The following is a 20759-nucleotide window of genomic DNA, read 5'->3' as shown; positions in this document are numbered from 1 at the left end:
AAAAGAAACCCTTGATCCAAAAATACAATACTACACAGGGACCTGGAAAAAAATGCATCTGGTCAGACCACTATATTGGCAATTTCAACCTACACTGGCAAAAAAAGAGCTCTCAACCGAAATACAAAAGTAGAAACACAAAAACAATTACCAGTCGTGGTACCATAAACCCAACAGAATTCTGGGCTCACTATGAGCTACGTCCCACAACCAACGAAATACAGGAATTCCCAACAAGATGGGAAAAGTTTAGTAAAGACCTCTTAGACCAAATAGCCCCATACCAAACATACAAAAAGAAAGATAGACCACCAAACGAATGGTTCGACTTAGAACTACTAACCAACAAACAGGAACTAAGAAAATTGGAAAGAATCTGGCAAAAAACAAAGAAATAGACAAGACAAACTGGAAACAAAAAATGAAAATATACAAAAATCTGATCAAAGAATAACGCACAAAGCACTACGCACAAAAAATTGGTTCAACAAAAATAAACAGTAAAGAATTATTCAAACTAGTAAAAACGTTAACAGACACAACACGAATCCTGAAAAAGGACAATGAGAGCACCCCATCCGCTCAAACCCTAGCTAACTTTTTTAAAAATAAAATCACTGACCTAAGAACTACTCTACCTACACCCACAACCTTGAACCCCATGATCAGGTTCCCAGAGCAGACATGAATTGGGATCACTTCGAATTCCCAAACTGGCACCAGTTCCTAAGTTTATTCAACAACTACTCCAAATCTAACTGCCTTCTCGACGAATGCTCCCCAAAATCATGACAGTTGCTCCCCCAGACTTCAAAATGGAACTATTCACATGGTTAACAACTGCCCTTACAAATGGAACATTAAACAAGGATATGGGACACATACTAGTTACTCCGATACCCAAAGATCAAAAAACCTCAACAGCACTAACATCCAATTACAGACCCATAGCAAGCATTCCCCTTTTCACAAAGCTACAAGAAGGATTGGTCAACCTACAACTAACAGACTACCTAGACAAATTTAACACCCTCAGTGAACACCAATCAGGCTTCAGGAAAGGATACAGCACAGAAAAAGTCATAGCTTCCATACTAAACCACCTCTATGATCTTTTCAGCAAAAGCAAAAGCGCATTGATTCTGCAACTTGACCTTAGCAGTGCGTTCGACCTAGTAGACCACGAAATCATGCTACTATGACTGGACGCAATAGGAATCTCGGGAAAGGTAATGAAATGGTTCCAAGAATTCCTAACAAACAGATCTTACCGAGTAACCAGCAACGGAAATTATTCCAACTCATGGAAAAACCCATCAGGGGTGCCCCAAGGCTCCCCTCTAACCCACATTATTCAACATCTACCTCGCATCCTTAGGTCACCTACTACAAAAATTAAACTTAAAACACTATATATACGCAGACGATATATCCATCCTAATCCCCTTAAATGACATCACAAATGAAACTATAGATAATCTCTCACACACAATGATAGAAATCGAAAAATGGACCACCAGCTTCAAACTAAAACTAAACACAGAGAAAACAAAAGTCTTTTTGGCAAGCCGCAACGACAAAATAACGAAAACATCATTAAAAATAAATGGCTATGAATATCCAATTGCCAAAACCATAAAAATACTGGGCATCACTCTAGATACTCACTTAACCATGACTGACCACACAAACCTACTGGTGAAGAAATGCTTTTACACGCTGTGGAAGCTAAGGACTATTAAAAAATTCTTTGACATAACATCCTTCAGATTACTGGTGCAGTTGCTGATTCTATCTACACTAGATTACTGCAACATTGCCTACCTGGGTATCCCAAAAAAAACAGTACAAAAATTAAGATTAATACAAAACACTGCAGTTCGCTTGATCTTCGGACTGAGAAAAAAAGACCACATTAGCCCCTATTACAAAAAATTACACTGGCTACCAGTGGAGGCATGAATACTGTTCAAATTTGCATGTATCTGCTTCAAACAAGTCTGGGACCTAGCACCTTCCTACCTGCAAACACACTTCACTCTACACAACCCCACACGTACAGCCAGAAACAAAAACATCTTTGCATACCCAAAGATCACAAATCCTTCCTAGACAGAACCTTCATGTTCCAAGCAAACAGACAGCAATCCTGGATGGGAAACCTCATAAATAAAGCCAGACAGACCTACAACACATTCCGAAAATCAATTAAAACCGCTCTATTTGACAAATTCCTTACTTAATCAGATGACCTCTCTCGGGTATTCTTTCCCCTTTCAACTCCAATGTATTATGTAACATCTCTCTTCTCTCATATATTCTTTCCCCCTGCTTCTCCAATTTACTATGTAACATCCTTCTTCTTGCATTTTGTAATTCGCTGATTGTCCAGCCTTCTTTCTATGTTAACCGCCTAGAAGTTAGTTTGACTATGGTGGTATAGAAAAATAAAGTTATTATTAGTATTATAACCAAATGCACATCTCTGCCAAGTGAGGAAGGCGTGGCATTAAAGGATATACAGGATCACAGAGTAGATGTGTTCCTTAAAAGACAATTTGAAGTGCTTGTCTTGGGAATCAAAGTAGCTGCAGTTGCTTCGTTTGTGACATGCACCTGTCATACCAAGTTACAGGGGCTTGTGTTTGCGGAGGGCGAGCCTTTGCCCCAGCCCCTGTTAGCAGGAGTGAATTACATGGCCAGTGTTCTCTACAATATCATCAGAGTAATGAGCAAAGTATCGGCTAATTCTTTCTCAGCCCGCAGAATGCACTGGATCAAGCAATGGGCAGGAGATTCCACCTCCAAAGCTTTGCAGACTTCCTTTCAAGGGACAAATGTTGTTTTGAAAGGGGTTGGACGATCTCATGTCCAGCGTAGCAGATTGTTGGCCAAATTCTCTACCTGACAGCAGACCACAAGCCTTGAGAGACTCCAGATGGTCTAATTTTCGTGGTTCCTGGCGCTTTCGGAAGTACTCAAGAGGAACCTCCTTTTGGAGATCCTACCAGGGATCAAGACAGAGATTCTCAGGACCCAGGCGGAACCAAGCCTCTGGTTCTCATCCTGCTTCAGCCTCCAAGAAAGCACAATGATGCCAGGTCCGGAGTCGTTCCCCAGAAGATAAGGGGGCAACTCTCAGATTATGCGGTGGCTTGGGTGCAGATCTCATCAGACCATTGGGTGCTGGAGATTGTTCAAATTTGGCTAGCTCTTAACAGACTGGTTTGTGGACTCCATAGCAAGGCAACCAGAGAAGGCAAGCAAGGTCATGGCTACTGTTCAGAGGTTGTTAGATATTCAGTCCATAGAGACCATGCCACCCAAGAATTCAGGCTCAGACAGATACTCCAAATACTCCATAGTGCTCAAGAAAGGCTCAGAAGATTGGAGACCCATTATGGTTCTTACAAACATTGTAGCTCTCAAAGTTCCATGCTTTCATATGGAGATAGTGCAGTCCAGTTATAGTGACTGTGGAGCCAGGGGAATTTCTGGCCTCTCCGGATTTGACAGAGGCCTACCTGCATGTTCCCATCTTTCCAAAACACAGAAAGTTCCTGAGATTTCATGTCCTGGTGAACCATTGCCAGTTTTCCGCTGTTTCCTTTGGGCTGGCGACAGCACCTTTCACGTTCACCAAGGTGATAGTAGTGGTAGTTACACATTTACACAGGATAGGATTGCAGGTGCATCCATACTTGGACGACTGGCTGATCAGAGCTCCGTCATTCTTGGAAGAAGAGCAAGCTGTGGCTCATCTTGTCTGGGTCCTGCAGAGCCTGGGTTGGATAGTGAATTTCCAAAAGAACCATCTGGTTCTGTCCCAATCCATGGAATATCTGGGAGTTTTCTTCAACATGACAGAAGGTTGTGTTTCTTCTAGAGGCATGCAGACAGAAGTTTTGTACCCAGATAACCAACTTTTTGGCCAAGCCAGCTCCATCCACGTGGCATTACCTCCAAATCCTGGCTCCATGGCAGCCATGATAGATGTGGTCCCGCGTCCTCTCCAAAGTGCTCTGCTGGACTCCAGATGCCCGGGCAAATATGAGCTGGTGGCAAGTCTCTCAGAATAGCTCTGTGGCAACTGAAGCCAGCCTGTTTGGCTGGGGGGCTCACTGCAACTGATGCCTGATCCTGGGGCATTGATCAGCCTTCCAAAGGAAGTGGTTGATCAACAAATTGGAGCTTCAAGCCATTCGATTGGCTTTGCATGTTCTGGAGAATTCTGGAGGGACAAACAGTCCGAGTCTTCTCGGACAGTCCTACCACGATGTTGTATGTCAATCATAAGGGAGGCACCAAGAGTGCAGCTGAGTCTGGAGTCCTGCTGTCTTTTCCAGTGGGCAGAGTGTCATCTTCAGTCTTTTTCGATAGTGCATGTAGCAGGAGTGGTCAACGTCCAGACCTAATTTCTCAGCAGACTGGATCCGGGAGAATGGGCACTGTTTGCCACAGCCTGCCAAGACTTTGTTATATAAGAACATAAGAATAGCCTTACTGGGTCAGACCAATGGTCCATCAAGCCCAGTAGCCCGTTTTCACGGTGGCTAATCCAGATCCCTAGTACCTGGCCAAAACCGAAGGAGTAGCAATATTCTATCCTGCTGATTCCGGGCAAACAATGGCATCCCCCATGTCTTTCTCAATAGCGGACTATGGACTTTTCCTCCAGGAACTTGTCCAAACCTTACTTAAAACCAGCTACATTAACTGCTCTTACCACAACCTCTGGCAATGCGTTTAGAGCTTAACTGTTCTCTGAGTGAAAAAATATTTCCTCCTATTGGTTTTAAAAGTATTTCCCTGTAACTTCATTGTCTTTATCATTTTTGATGGAGTGAAAAATCGATCTACTTGTACCCGTTCTACTCCACTCAGGATTTTGTCGATTTCAGTCATATCTCCCCTCATCACTGGGGTTGGCCAGTGTTTGATCTGATAGTGTCAGCAAGAAACAAGGCAGACTGCTTCTTCAGTCGAAGATCTGAGCCTGGAAATGCAGGACTGGACGCTCTGGTTCAGTCATGGCCAAAGAATGAGCTCTTGTATGTGTTTCCTCCATGGCCTATGATAGGGTGGATACTCCACAGGATTGCAGGCCATCTGGGAAAAGTCATTCTTGTGGCACCAGATTGGCCATGCACATTGTGGTATGCAAATCTAGTGCATTTTCAGAGAGGCGCAGGTCTCAGATTGTGGGTGCAGTCAGACCTTCTTTCTCACGGTTCAGTAGTCAGACAGCGTCCATTCTCCCAGATCCAGTCTGCATGTGGTGGGGGACAATACCCCTCCCACACCCCCATCAGGATTCATTTGTAGCGTGTGTGATGGGAGGGCAATTCCCCCATCGGCACTCATCTGTAATATGTGGTAGAGGGAGGGGTGATGGCCCACCCCCATCAGCATTTCTCTGTGGTGCATGTAGTGGGGAGGCACCCACACACACACCCTTGAACCATCATATGTGGTGGGGGTGCAGTGCCTCCACACCCCTATCAGTATTCCACCTCAATCCAGCAATACTCCCCCCCCCCCCCTCCCGATCCAGCATGAAGGGCAGCACTGAACAGTCTTGCGCTGAAAGAGCAATGCTGACCAATCTCGTGATGAAAGGGCTGTGCTGAATGGCACTGGTAAAAGGGTCACTCTTAACTGACAGCTCTTAAAGGGCTGCGATGAATGGTCCCATTCTGGTCCACCAAAATCAAAATGTCTAGAATTTGATTGTCTTCCCATAGCTGGATCAATGTGCATAATGAGGATTGTGCTCATATTTGATAAGTTTCATCAACTGTGCAAAGTACAAAGCCTGGAGCGTATGTTATGGCTATTGCTAGAAAAATGTTTGTCTGGAAAGAATGGAGATCACACAAATAACCAAGTTTCTAGTGCAACAGACACATCATTCCTGAACCTTCGGGTAGTCAGTCTGTTCCCGTGAGAGTTTATCTAGAGAGCCTCATTAGCATTTCTTGCTCTGCCTCCCATCTGTCTGGGCTGTGAGAAGGGATGATAATGAAGCATCTGATTTGTCAACTGTGTCAATTTTAGTGTATATGTTTTATGTTTCCCATGTAGTTTTAGCAAACAAAAAGACAGAGGAACACCTTGTCTTAAAGTACAGACAGTCAAACAAAAAAGTCAAGGAAAGTGTTTTTTGTTTCCAGCATCTTTCAAGCATAAGTGTCCCCTGAGGAAGGCGTTTTTCTATACGCCGAAACAGGGATCCTTGTTGGGACCATCATTTCAAATAAAGACTTTATTATTGGTTGAAAGGACACCTTCCTTGACTTTTTTGTTTGACCTGTGTAGTTTTAAGCAAGTCATAAGTGTCTTAAGTAATAAATAAGCAGAGCAACAAGGAGGTTTGTTGCAGTCTATGCTTTATAACATCTTTGTGTTGCTCTTCAGGTCTGTGGCACCCCAGAATATATCGCGCCTGAAGTGATCCTACGTCAGGGCTTTGGAAAACCTGTAGACTGGTGGGCCATGGGAGTTATCCTGTATGAATTCTTGGTTGGCTGTGTCCCCTTTTTTGGAGACACACCAGAGGAGCTATTTGGACAAGTGATCAGTGGTATGTAGATTAGAATTTTAGTTTAACCTGTACTGAAATGCTTATTCATTGTTTTCTAGTTAAAAGTAATGCTTTCTAGTTAAAAGTAATGCTTCAGTTTTAATCATTGCAATAAACCTTTTCAGAATCTGGCACATCCTGTCCAAAATAATGACTTTTGGTTCCTTACATACTGAGAAAATGTTCAATCTCTGTGTTAGCCAAAGTGAATAGGCTTTTTTTGCTAAGGTTACCATATTTGGAGTCTCTCAAACCTGGACGCATGCCCCTTCCCCCGGTTCTGCCCCATCCTTTCCTTGTTCTGCTTCCAGCCTTACCCAGTTCTGCCTCAAGTCCTGCCCTATTCCACTCCAGCTCCACCCCCTCAAAGCTTCATCCGCGCATGCTCAGAGGCCCTCCAGATGCAGCTGGAGCTGGTTGGGCTTTCCAAAACCCAGACATACTGCCAGATTTTGGAAAGTCCGTCTGGGAACCCGGACAGTCCTGTAAAAAGAGGACATGTCTGAGTTTTCCCGGACATCTGATAACCCTACTTTTTCCTGTGGCCATTGCTGCTCTAAAAGTGAAAGTGCATACATGCCTGCGCTTTGAATTTTGCTGAAAGTATACAGTGCACACAGTCACATATACTTGCTCTTTCTGTGGCTAGTTTTCTGGAAAACTACACAGAGAAGTACTTTTTAAATCATTTTTATATGTATGTGGCCTCTTTTAAAACACCAGCCAGTGTAAAAGATGCTGTATACTTTGCCAGTTGGCATGTATGGGGTGGAGTATGAGCAGATCATTGGTGGAATTCACAAATACAAGCACAAATTATGCAATGCACTAGGCTTGACAACAGGTTTCAATGTCTACATCATCAAGAGATAGGTGAAACTTCTGATGTTTACGCTAATATTTTATAAACATATAGGCACCTTCATGATATGGCACCTAAGTAGATGCCTACTTGCTCTCTAAAATCAGATGCCTTTTAAAAAAAAACAAACCCAAATCCCTCGAGTAAAAATGTAATCTGAAGCTAGATGCACCCTCTGTCATAAGTCAAATGACTGTCTTTAAAAATATGCATTTTGTGAAGGAACACAGTTGCATTCAGAGGAGCAGTTTTCAGGCCTTAGTGATCGTGAGTTAAACCTTTTTTTTTAACCTGTGTAAATATTAAATCTTGAAAATTACCCTACTAAAATATGGATAAAATAGGCACAGCTTCTGTAATGCACATTTATTAGCTGCATTAAGAGTTGGGTTTAGGCTGGAAGAGCAAATACATCACATGCATGGAATTTCTGGAAATACACATACTACTTTTTCTTCCATTCAGCCACCCACACAAATAATAAGCATAAAGTATGTGGATATTTACTCTTTACACTTGCTCATTTTTGAAGGGAAAGAACTTAAGATGTGTCCTTTTCAGAGCTAATGCAGTGTATGCGGACTAAATAGCCTACGTGCTTTGTATACAATACAGGTTGAAAATATTCCTCCTACAATAATTTTTCCATCTGTTAGCTGCATTTTGGTCTGTTGTTGTTTAATCTTTATATATCTTTCCACCAGTGCAGGAAATTTCTTTTATTTTGGCAGATGAAATTGCATGGCCAGATGGTGATGATGCATTACCTCCAGATGCACAAGACCTAATATCCAGACTTCTCCACCAGAACCCTCTAGATAGACTTGGGACAGGTATTCATATTTTTTTCTTTATTCCTGGGGTTACCTATCTCCATTTAAAGAGAAGTTTTTCTGTACGAATAATACTGGGAACCGATTTTGGTTATGATACCAGAGGATTATACTTTACACTTTTCTGAAAGCACATTAACAACATTTTGCTTTAGATAAACATATACTAAGCTACATTTTAAAGCTATGGCCTGTATTAGGTGAGTTTAAATATTGTGACTCCTTAGTCATCAAATCTAAAAGTAACTATGAGAATACCAAGATTGGGTGGGGGGAGGTCTTCAAAGGAATGATGGAAGGACATGCATGTTTTATTATTTCTTTTCCCAAACTGACAGCAGTCACACAGGGAAAAGCTCTGGTCCTAGGTAATCTTCTGGCTACATTGTGTTTTCAGTGTTTCATGGCTGTCTATTGAAAACTGTAGAGACCCCTGAGAAAGATAAGCAAATTGAAAAGTCATCTTAGAACAAGAAGTGGTCAAGTGCTTGACAGTTTTCTTTTGTTACAAAACCTTGCATCATCATGCATTTGGAATACAGAAATCCAGAAAAGTGGCAGTAAGACGGGAGTCTGTGATAAGTAAATTAATGGAATTATTGCTAAAAGAGAGGGTAGCGTACTTTCTGGAATCCAGTGGGTTACAGGATCAGAGTTAGCATGAATTTACTAGTACATAAGTCTTGTCAGACTAATCTAAACAATTTCTTTGACTGGGTGATCAGAGGGTTGAATCAGAGTGATATAGATGGGACAGGATTAGAAACCCTTCAGTGGAAGGGGCACAAAGGATACTGATGAGTAGAATTTATGTTGAGAAATGTGAAGTTATTTATTTAGTTACTAGTTACATGCCACAGGAATTGATGTTTGGTCTAGTTCTTTTCAGTATTTTCTTAAGAAATATTGGAAAAGGACCATTGGGAAAGATTTCCCTTTAGCAGATGATAGCTCAGGCACTGACAGGAAAGTCAGGAAATCATGAGCCCTACCTGCAAAAATCCCAAAGGGTCAATTGGACACCCTCCCCCCCCCTCTCGTATTAAAGAAAAATCCTCATGATGACTGCAAAAATCAAAAACGCAATCGGTTCTTCAGCTGAAGATATAACCCTGGAAGTGCAGGGCTAGATGCCCTGGTTCAACAATGACCAGAGACAGGGCTACTGTACATGTTTCCCCCCTGGTCCAAGATAGGCCAGGTGATCCGTCAAATAGCACATCACACAGCATCAGATTGGCCCAGGCTTCTGTGGTATGCGGATCTCGTACTAATACAAAAGGAAGAAAGTCTCAGACTCCAGGTACATTCAGACTTGCTTTTGCAGGGGCCATTTGCCCTAGAAGATCCTGAAATAGTAAGGTTCCTGAAGGGCGCTATAAGACTATGGCCCCCGATTTGAGACCCGTTTCCATCCTGAAACCTTAGTATAGTTTTAGAGAAACTCAGCAGAGCCCCATTTGAGCCTTTACAAGAGGCCTCCTTCATGGATATGACGGTCAAAGCAGTCTTTTGGTGGCAATTTCTTCTGCCAGGAGAGTCTCAGAATTGCAGGCTTTGTCATGCAGAGAGCTATTCCTCAGGTTCAGGGAAGCAGGAATAACCTTGCATATGGTTCCCTTCTTCCTACCTAAGGTCGTTTCGGTGTTTCATGTCAACCAAGTGGTTAGGTTGCCAGCATTTCACCCCACAGGGTCCAAGAAGATAGACAAGGCCTTAAAGGTTTTTGGATGTCAGGAGAGTCCTATTTATTTATGTATTTAAAACATTTATATCCTGCACATCCAAAAATCTGTGTGGATTACAAAAAAAATATATGCATAATATATGGCCATACTCATTAAAACTACAGTTTTCATAACAATGTCATCACATCATATTCTACAAAAAGCCTCCTTGAAATGTGCCTTCAGGCACTTACGAAAAGATAGAAATGTTGTAATCTGATGAACTGCTTCTGGAAGTGCATTCCACAATTGGGAAGTGCATTCCACAATTGGAGGTAACCAATGAGTTTCATAGATAGAGATAGCATGCTGAACCCCCTTCCCAGCAATTTATCCGATGTGCCTGCTTTCTGACTTAAAGGTCATCTTCATAGCTAGGATTTTACTGTCAGTCAGACTATTGGATTATGAAGAGTCTGTGTATATTACATTAGTGATTTCTAGTCCACCATTACCTATGATTACAAATGAGGCATGGTTGAGCTCCATAAATGTTTAGCCTGTTTATGTTTCTTGTTTAACTTGTATTTTCTCACATTCATTGTTCCTCTCAGAGGCTTGTTAATGTTTTAACTACCAACGGTTATTTCAGTGTTTGTTTTAAATTCATATGAGCAGATCAGACACCTGGTTTTGGGGTATTCCCTGTACCCCTTCTTCTCCTGTCTTCTGTATGACTTCACCAGCTTCGGTACAAACTGAAGAGGGCAGTAGAGATTGCTGAGAAGGAGGAGATATACTGTGCTCGCGAACATAGATGAGCAACCCTATGGTTCAGCATACCATCACTATCTACTCGGAAAGATATTGTCAAGGTAAAAACCTAATGTCTTATTTGACAGTCAATCCACCTTTTGCAAAGGTTATAGTATAGAAACCTTCTTGTGAGCATTATCAAATGGCATTAGGGAACAACTATCCCTTGGCGATCAAGTAATGCTTTTATAGTTTGATCCATCGGCTTCATTTGGCCTGGTAAATCTTAATATACTGCTTCATCTTCTAAGTACAGGTGGAATCCTCAGTTAGGGACCTCACTTGATTTAAGGATTTTCTTAGTGTTAGATCATATAGGGCAAAATGGGAAAATGAGATCTCAAGTTCATGAGCTCTAGAATGTTGAGTACCACAGGGCTCCCCTTATCTACAATTCTTTTTAATCTTGTGATAGCTACATTTAATCAAAAACTTAAATGCTTAGGAATACATTCTTGTACATATGCTGCTAATATTTCTTTAATGATTCCTTTGGTCACTCTTTGCCTGATGTTACAACTTGTATTTGGGATTGATATGATGTCATTGTGAACATGGCTATTTCTATTCATCTGAAACTTAATATGGATAAAACAAAGTTTATTTTTATTTATTTATTCAATTTTCTATGCCGTTCTCCCAGGTGAGCTCAGAACGGTTTACATGAATTTATTCAGGTACTCAAGCATTTTTCCCTGTCTGTCCCGGTGGGCTCACAATCTATCTAATGTACCTGGGACAATGGGGAGATTAAGTGATTTGCTCAGGGTGCTGAAGCTGTAGCTTTAACCACTGTGCCACACACTCTGATCCTTTTTACTTATCTTCTCCTTATGATTTTATTACTGTTACAAATTTAGAGTTGTTAATGTGACACAGCCCATTCAGTTCCTATGGGCTGCGTTGCATTTGCTACACTGGGGCTTGCTTCTGCAGCTTTGCAAAAGGGGCCCGTAGGTAGGAGTTCTATAAATTGTGCCCAAAAATGGGCACCAGAAAAGTTTGGTGCTAATTTCTATATAAAGGGTGTGTTCTCGTTATAGAATAGTACTTAGTGACGTTTTCTGTGCCCAGCTCAGGGCACCAGATTTACATCTGCTGAAACCTGGTATAAATCTTGGTGACCAGATGGGTGCAGAGACCCATTATTCTATAACACTGTACCCTACTTTATCCCAGGACAAGCAGGCAGCATATTCTTGACTGATGGGTGACGGCACCGACGGAGCCCCGGTACGGACAATTTTACAGTGATTGCACTCTAAGAACTTGGAAAGTTCTGGTAGGCCGCACCGCGCACGCGCGAGTGCCTTCCCGCCCGACAGAGGCGCGCGGTCCCCAGTTTCTTAGTTTCCGCGGAGCTAAGAAGACGCGTTTCTCTCAACGGCTGTTGTGAGAAAATCTTTTTGATTCTTCCCGCTCGCGTAAACTCGTGAAGGAAATATTGTTTCCTTCCTTTTTTCTTTTCTTTAAAAAAAAAAAAAAAACATTTGTTTTTTTCTTCTTTTTTCGAATTCGCCCCGGCGGGGCCCTTTGCCACCATCGAGGCCTCGGCCTTCGATTTGGCTGAAGCCGTTTTTACATTCATGCCCCCTCAACCCGGGTTCAAGAAGTGCCAGCGGTGTGCACGACCAATTTCACTCACCGACCCACATAATTGGTGTCTACAGTGTCTTGGTCCCGACCATCGAGCGTCTACCTGCACCCGCTGTGCGACTTTAAAAAAGCGAACTCTGAAAAATCATCAAATCCAACAGAGATTGCTTTTTGGTGCCGAAATGTCTGACTCTACGGCACCGACATCGGCTCCGGCGCAGTCGGCACCCACCTCATCGACGCCACGCGATACCGCGTCGGCGTCGACTCCTTCAGGTAAGCCGGCTAAGAAGCCTTCCCCGTTGGAGCGTCCTCCGGTCTCGGTGGCAGCGAGCCCAATCCTGCCGACCTCGAGGCGCCCACGGAAGTGCTCCGCCCCAATAGAGGTGAGCCCCTCGACATCGGGTTCCTCATCCTCGGGGCGTAGAGCAGCACCGCAGGTACCGCAGAAGAAAAAGGCGGTACCGGTGCCCTCACTTGAAGAACGTATAGCTGCTGTTCTGCAAGTGCAGCTTAAAGAACAGTTGCAACACCTTCTTCCTTCACTCTTGGCACCGAGCCTTCCGGTCCCGGTCCGGTCTGAGCCACCGGTACCGACAGTGAAACGCCCTATTTTATCCGCTTCCACTTTGTCGGTACCGGTACAATCTGCTTCCTCGGTCTCCATGCCGGTTCTTGCACCGGAGCCGAGAGCTCACCATCAGGCTGTACAGACTTCGGCTCCGGTGCATCCAGTGACATCTCCCGGTACCGAGTCGATCAGGTCAGGGAAATCGCTTCGCAAATCTCGTCACCTAGAACCCTCCACACCAGAATCTCGGGACCAGAGTTTTCAAGTTCGAGATTCTGATTTGTGGGGTGATTCAGAGGATCCTCTCCTTTCTGAAGGGGAATGCTCCTCTGGTGATGAGGACCCTTCTGCTTTGGGACCTTCCTCTAGATCAGATGTGTCCTCTTTTTCTTCCTTTTTGAAGGAAATGTGTGATTCTCTCTCCATCCCCTTGGAGGCTGAGTCAAAGAAATCCAAGGCTTTTCTAGATGCATTGGATTTTGACCAGCCTCCAAAGGAATATCTTAAGTTACCTCTCCATGATATCTTGAGAGAGACCTTTTATAAAAATTTAGAATCCCCTTTAACTGTACCTGGAGCTCCCCGCAAATTGGACTCTTTGTATAAGGTCATTCCCATTCCTGGGTTTGACAAGCCCCAACTACCTCATGAGTCCCTTTTAGTTGAGTCCACACTCAAAAAGTCTAAGGGGGCTAGTGTGTATGCCTCAGTCCCTCCTGGCAGAGAGGGTAAATCCATGGACAAGTTTGGAAAAAGGCTGTATCAGAATGCGATGTTGGCCAACCGGTCAGGAAATTACGCATTCCATTTCTCATTCTATCTAAAGCAGCTTATACAGAATCTGGCTCTTTTCGAGAAATATCTCCCTGACCGGAAGAAATCTGTTTTTCACCAAACTTGTTCCTCTCTTTTGCAGCTTCGTAAGTTCATGGTTAGATCAATCTATGACACTTTTGAACTGACCTCCAGAGCCACAGCTATGTCAGTAGCCATGCGACGGCTAGCCTGGCTTCGAGTTTCCGAACTTGATGTCAATCATCAGGACCGGCTAGCCAACGCACCTTGTTTGGGGGATGAGCTGTTTGGAGATTCCATGGATTCCACTACTCAAAAGCTCTCGGCTCATGAAACTCGGTGGGACACTCTTCTTAAAACTAAGAAAGCAACTCCACCTACCAGGCCTTTTCGTCAGCACTCGGCCTACCAACGAAGATTTGTGGCTCGTCCTCTGCCACAGACTACACAACAGCCTAGACGTCAGAGACAACAAAGACCAGCTGCTAGACAGGCTCAGCAACAGCAGCAGGTGAAACCTCCTCCTTCACAAAAACCTACTCAACCCTTTTGACTTGGTTCTCCTGGACATAGCCAATCTTCCTCCTTCTACTCATCTTCCACAGCCCATAGGAGGACGCCTTATACATTTCATAAGCCGTTGGGAAATCATCACCTCGGACCTGTGGGTCCTCAACATCATCCGCCACGGCTACTCTCTCAACTTTCAGTCACCTCCTGCCCAAAGTCTGCCAAGAGAGTCTGCTTTCAACACTCCTCGGTCTTCCCTCCTTCTTCAAGAGGTTCAATCCCTCCTCCTTCTGAACGCCATAGAGGAAGTTCCTCTAGATCAGAGAGGCCAGGGATTCTACTCCCGTTATTTTCTAGTTCCCAAAAAGACAGGAGATCTAAGACCCATTCTAGATCTTCGCGATCTAAACAAATGCTTGGTCAAGGAGAAATTCAAAATGCTTTCTCTGGCCACTCTTTACCCTCTTCTCAATCAAGGCGACTGGCTATGTTCTCTCGATCTCAAAGAAGCATACACTCATATACCGGTCAATCTGGCCTCCAGACAGTACCTACGCTTCATGATCAATCGTTGTCATTACCAATACAAGGTGCTGCCCTTCGGTCTTGCCTCCTCTCCAAGAGTATTCACCAAATGTCTGATTGTGGTGGCTGCCTTTCTACGATCTCACCACCTTCAGGTCTTTCCTTACCTGGACGACTGGTTGATAAAGGCCAATTCATCTCAGACTGTTCTCCTGGCCACCAACCAAACCATCAGGTTTCTTCAACTTTTGGGGTTCGAGATCAATCTACCCAAATCTCATCTCATCCCCACTCAGAGACTTCAATTCATTGGAGCTGTCTTGGACACAGTCCTCATGAGAGCGTTCCTGCCATCCAACCGTCTTCAAACGCTTCAATATCTGTGTCAGCAGGTGCTTCTACAACTTTCCATCTCTGCCAAGCAAATGATGATACTCTTGGGTCATATGGCCTCCACAGTTCATGTCACACCCTTCGCACGTCTTCACCTGCGCACTCCTCAATGGACCCTAGCTACCCAGTGGTCCCAAGCGATGGATCCTTGCTCACGTCACATATCTGTCACATCATCTCTTCGTCAGTCTCTACAATGGGGTTGATATCCTCAAATCTTTCCAGAGGTCTTCTGCTCCATCTACCTCCTCATCAACTAGTCATCACCACCGACGCCTCCCCTTATGCCTGGGGAGCTCATTTGAACGAATTCCAAACTCAAGGCCTTTGGACAGCCCAGGAAAAGAAGCATCACATCAATTTCCTGGAACTCAGAGCGATGTTTTATGCCCTCAAGGCCTTCCAACATCTTCTCTTTCCTCAAGTTCTCCTTCTGTGCACAGACAATCAGGTTGCAATGTACTACATCAACAAGCAGGGTGGGACAGGCTCTCGCCTCTTGTGCCAGGAAGCCCAGAAGATCTGGACTTGGGCCATAAATCACCATCTATTTCTGAAAGCTATCTACATTCAGGGAGAAAAGAATTCCTTAGCGGACAAGCTCAGCAGAATTCTCCAGCCTCACGAGTGGACACTCGATCCTTTCACTCTACAGTCTATCTTCGCTCAATGGGGCACTCCTCAGATAGACCTCTTTGCAGCTCCTCACAATCACCAGCTGCCCCTATTCTGCTCCAGACTCTACTCTCCTCACCGTCTAGCAGCGGATGCATTTCTCCTCGACTGGTCCAATCTGTTCCTGCATGCTTTCCCTCCTCTGCCTCTCATGTTAAGAACCTTGTTCAAGCTCAAGAGGGAACGAACCACCATGATTCTGATTGCTCCGAGGTGGCCCAGGCAACATTGGTTCTCCCTTCTACTTCAACTCAGTTCCAGGGAACCTTTTCTTCTTCCACTGTTTCCTTCTCTGCTTACACAGCATCAGGAGACCCTTCTACATCCCAACCTCCAGTCTCTGCACCTGACAGCTTGGTATCTCTCGGGCTGACCTCTCATGATACTCTTTTGTCTCAGCCTGTTCGTTCCATTCTAGATGCCTCCAGGAAACCAGCCACTCTGCAATGTTACCATCAGAAGTGGACACGATTTTCTTCCTGGTGTCTTCTTCATCATCTTGATCTCACTTCCTTGGCAGTGGAGACATTGTTGGATTATTTGCTTTCTTTGTCTGAATCTGGCCTTAAGTCTTCTTCCATCAGAGTCCACCTCAGTGCCATTGCTGCTTTTCATGAGCCGGTCCATGGAAAACTTCTCTCAGCTCATCCCCTAGTGTCCAGGTTCATGCGGGGTCTTTTCAATGTGAAACCACCTCTTAAAGCCCCTCCTGTTATCTGGGATCTCAATGTGGTTCTTTCCGCCTTAATGAAGCCTCCATTTGAACCTTTGGCTACCACTCCTTTCAAGTTTCTCACTTGGAAGGTACTTTTCTTTATTGCTCTTACCTCTGCCAGGAGGGTCAGTGAGCTACATGCACTAGTTGCAGATCCACCTTTTACGGTCTTTCATCATGACAAGGTGGTTCTGCGTACACATCCAAAGTTTCTCCCTAAGGTTGTCTCTGAATTCCATCTCAACCAATCCATTGTTCTGCCTGTCTTCTTTCCGAAACCTCACTCTCATTCTGGGGAACAGGCTCTGCATACTTTGGATTGTAAGAGGGCTCTAGCTTACTATCTAGAGCGTACGAAACCACACAGATCAGTTCCCCAACTCTTTCTGTCCTTCGATCCGAATAACTTGGGACGTCCTGTTTCTAAACGTACGTTGTCTAATTGGCTTGCAGCGTGCATTTCATTCTGTTATGCTCAGACCGGACTGACACTGGAAGGTTCTGTTACGGCCCATAGAGTTCGAGCTATGGCAGCATCTGTAGCTTTCCTCCGTTCCACTCCTATTGAGGAAATCTGCAAGGCTGCTACTTGGTCCTCAGTTCATACTTTTACATCTCACTATTGTCTGGATGCATTCTCCAGACGGGATGGACACTTCGGCCAATCTGTTTTGCAAAATTTGTTTTCCTAATGGCCAACCTTCCCTCCATCCCTCTTTTTGTTAGCTTGGAGATCACCCATCAGTCAAGAATATGCTGCCTGCTTGTCCTGGGATAAAGCACAGTTACTTACCATAACAGGTGTTATCCAGGGACAGCAGGCAGATATTCTTGCATCCCTCCCACCTCCCCGGGTTGGCTTCTTAGCTGGCTTATCCTAACTGGGGACCGCGCGCCTCTGTCGGGCGGGAAGGCACTCACGCGTGCGCGGTGCGGCCTACCAGAACTTTCCAAGTTCTTAGAGTGCAATCACTCTAAAATTGTCCGTACCGGGGCTCCGTCGGTGCCGTCACCCATCAGTCAAGAATATCTGCCTGCTGTCCCTGGATAACACCTGTTACGGTAAGTAACTGTGCTTTATGAACTGACCATGTTCAAACCCCTTTTGAGTTGTAAGCTATGGGATTGAGGTGCCCAGTATTAGAGAATAGTGTGCAGCCAAATGGAAGTGCAAATCCTAATTAGCGCTAGTTAACATTATTTATTTAAAACTTAGTAGTATAAGATCATGATAGGGTGGGGGGGGGAGTTTCTGATCTTTTATTAATGGTAAGGATGGTAAGAAAGTATCAATTAAATGGTATATGTGGTTAATACATAATATGATTGGGTTGGGAGGGAGGGAGGGGGATAAACTTTATAACTTGACTTATTGCTGAATATTAAGTGTTATATCTAAGTTCAAATGGTTGTATTTATTGATACACTTATTATAAGTTTGTAAAATGAATAAAGATTTATTAAAACTTGTTTTTATACCGTTTACATCAATTAAAACATACATAAGATAAAAACAAACCATGTCATAAAATCTACATAATTAAACAATTTCTTTTCTTCAGATGTCGCCTAATAAATCGTAAGATTACAATAGCAAACATTCTTTTCTTCAGATACCTACTAATAGGTCACAAAAATGCAGTAACAAACAGCTGAATTTTTAACTGTTTCTTAAACCGAAACCAATTTATACACACTCGCAATTAGCCAACCAGAGCATTCCACATTTTAACACCAGCAATGCAGAAAATCATCACTCTAGTATCTGCATAATTTCCCTGCGCCATAGGAATTAATAGCTTTGATTTTCAAATCGTAAAGATCTATTAAGCTTATAGAGTGCCACAACTTGTCAAAAATACCACAGTGTTTGATGGTAGATGGTGAACCACAGAAACAACTTTGTTGCACTCGAAATACAACTGGTAACCAATGTAATTGCTTCAAAATTGGCTTAATATGTGCCATCTTGTCAACTCCCATCACTAACCTAACTGTGGCATTTTGTACCAATTGTAACACTCTCCCTCTTGTTTTCGAAATTCCAAGATAAGAGAGCATTACAATAGTCTAACCTAGACAGAACTATCTCCTGCACAATAGTCTGAAAATCAGAAGGCAAGATCAATGATTTCAAATGATGGAGCATATGAAGTTGGTTAAAACATGCCTTAACAGTCTTAATTATTTGCAGCTTCATAGTCAGGCCTGAATCCAAAACAACCCCAGAACAGTAATTTATTTCCTCACAGGTAGTGTCACCCCCAAAACATTTAAGGAATCAGGCCACAACTCTTCCCTACTTCTTCCAACAAACATTAGCTCTGTTTCTACCACATTTCAGCATAAACCATGCTTTATCATACAATCTTCTATCTTCAACATGTAATGATTTATGGACTGTTGCAAATCCATCCCCCACTTATGTACTGGGAAGGAGAATAACATATCATCAGCATATTGTCTGTATGAGACCTGCAATTGTTCAAATATTTTCCCCAGTGATGCTACATAAATATTAAAAGCGCTGATAAAGCAGATTCTTGAGGTACATCCCTCCCCACCGAAGCCTCGTTTGATGTCTTACTACCATTGTACATTCTAAATGTACGGTTTAACAAATACGATGTAAACCATTGCAGTACAGTACCTCCTATTCCTACATTTTCTAATTTTCTCAGTTACAGGTTTAAGTCAACAGAATCAAATGCACCATCTACATCAGTCAAAATCATATGGTATGTTACATGTTTATCCATGCCCTGCCTTAAAGCATCTATCACAGACATCAGTAAAAACTCTATACTATGGGCCTGTCAGCCCAAACTGATAGTGATTTAAACATTGTTCCTGATCAACAAATTTGACTACTGTATAGAATATAAATCGATCCAAATATAAACCAAGATACAGTAATCATTTTCCCCCCAAAAAAGGAAAAAAAGTTGACTCAAATATAAACCCGGGGGCAGGGTTTAATATTCAAATGTAGTGCCCTGCCAGGCTCTGCACCCTGCTTGCCCTCTCTCCCTGCTCTGCATCCAGCCCCCTCCCTTACACCCTCTCCTGCCATACCAGTCTCCACCCAGTCCCCCTCCCTCCCTGCCCCACCAGACTCTACATCCATCCCCCTCCCTCACTCCCTCCCCTGCCGGTCTCTGTACTCAGCCACCCTCCTTCCTGCCCTGCCAGGTTCTGTATCCTGTCCCCCCCTCCCTCTCGTTGCCTTACAGATTTCCCGATGCCTTATCATAAGTCCAGTTAGGCCAGAACAGGAGGGATCTCCCCCATCTTCTGCCCCAGCCAACTTAAAACAACTTTTATCTCCCCTCTGCACTGGTGTTCCAGTGGTGAATCACGATAGGAGCAACCTTCACTCCTGCCCATGCAGAGCCGCTAGCTAATTGGCTGCTGTGCGTTCTTGCGGTCCTGGCCAGGGCAGGAGACAGAAGGAATCCCTCCTGTTCCGTCCCATCGCTGGATCACCAGGTATTTAAAAGATATGGGTGGGGGGAGATAAAAATTGTTAAAGTTGTTTGGGGCAGGAGACAGGAGGGATCACTTCTGTCTCGGCCCACTGCTGGACCACCAGGTCTTACCACAGGCCTAGCAAAGGCCTGCAACAGGTTCTGGAGGAGGCGAGTCAGAGCTTACCCGAATATAAACAGAGACTCCTATTTTTGGGCCATTTTTTTGGCCCAGAAATCTCGGTTTATACTCAAGTATATATGGTAATTGGGATAATGGTTTTTGACATCCAGTTGTTATGGTTAGCAGCTCTCTAGCCAATTAAGGTCCAGATTCACTAAAGATAGCGATTCAATCAGAACCATGGTCTAACCACTGCGGAGTTCCCCAAGGATCACCCCTATCACCCACACTATTCAATATATACATAGCCTCCCTCAGCTACTACCTAGATAATCATGGCATAAGTTCATACAGCTACGCAGATGACATCACTATTCTCCTGCCCTTCGACCAACCAGAACCTGTCATGACTAGCATAATACACAAAACTCTAAAATCAGTTGAAATTTGGATGACAGAGCACAAATTAAAACTTAACCCTGACAAAACAAATTTCATCCTACTAGAAAACAATAAAACTCCAACATTAACTAATCTTGTAATAAACTCGATCTCATACCCAATACAACCTACACTAAAATTGCTAGGAATCACAATTGACAGAGGCTGCACCATGCAACCCCAAAT

At 43.7% G+C, this 20759-nt stretch overlaps 1 protein-coding gene across 3 annotated transcripts in view; it reads left to right on the top strand.

Moving 5' to 3' along the window:
- Positions 1-20759, top strand: part of MAST2 (microtubule associated serine/threonine kinase 2) — a 354118-nt gene that overhangs the window by 212876 nt on the left and 120483 nt on the right. For all 3 annotated transcript variants that reach the window (XM_033915410.1, XM_033915412.1, XM_033915409.1), the window contains 2 exons: positions 6418-6583; positions 8177-8278. In XM_033915410.1, the coding sequence (XP_033771301.1) occupies positions 6418-6583; positions 8177-8278 (268 nt within the window). The remainder of the gene's footprint in view (positions 1-6417; positions 6584-8176; positions 8279-20759) is intronic.

Source organism: Geotrypetes seraphini, chromosome 12, assembly GCF_902459505.1.
Source record: "Geotrypetes seraphini chromosome 12, aGeoSer1.1, whole genome shotgun sequence".
In the NCBI taxonomy this organism is placed as follows: Eukaryota; Metazoa; Chordata; class Amphibia; order Gymnophiona; family Dermophiidae; genus Geotrypetes; species Geotrypetes seraphini.
Note: the sequence above shows the minus strand (reverse complement) of the source record. Positions and strands in the feature narration are given on the sequence as shown.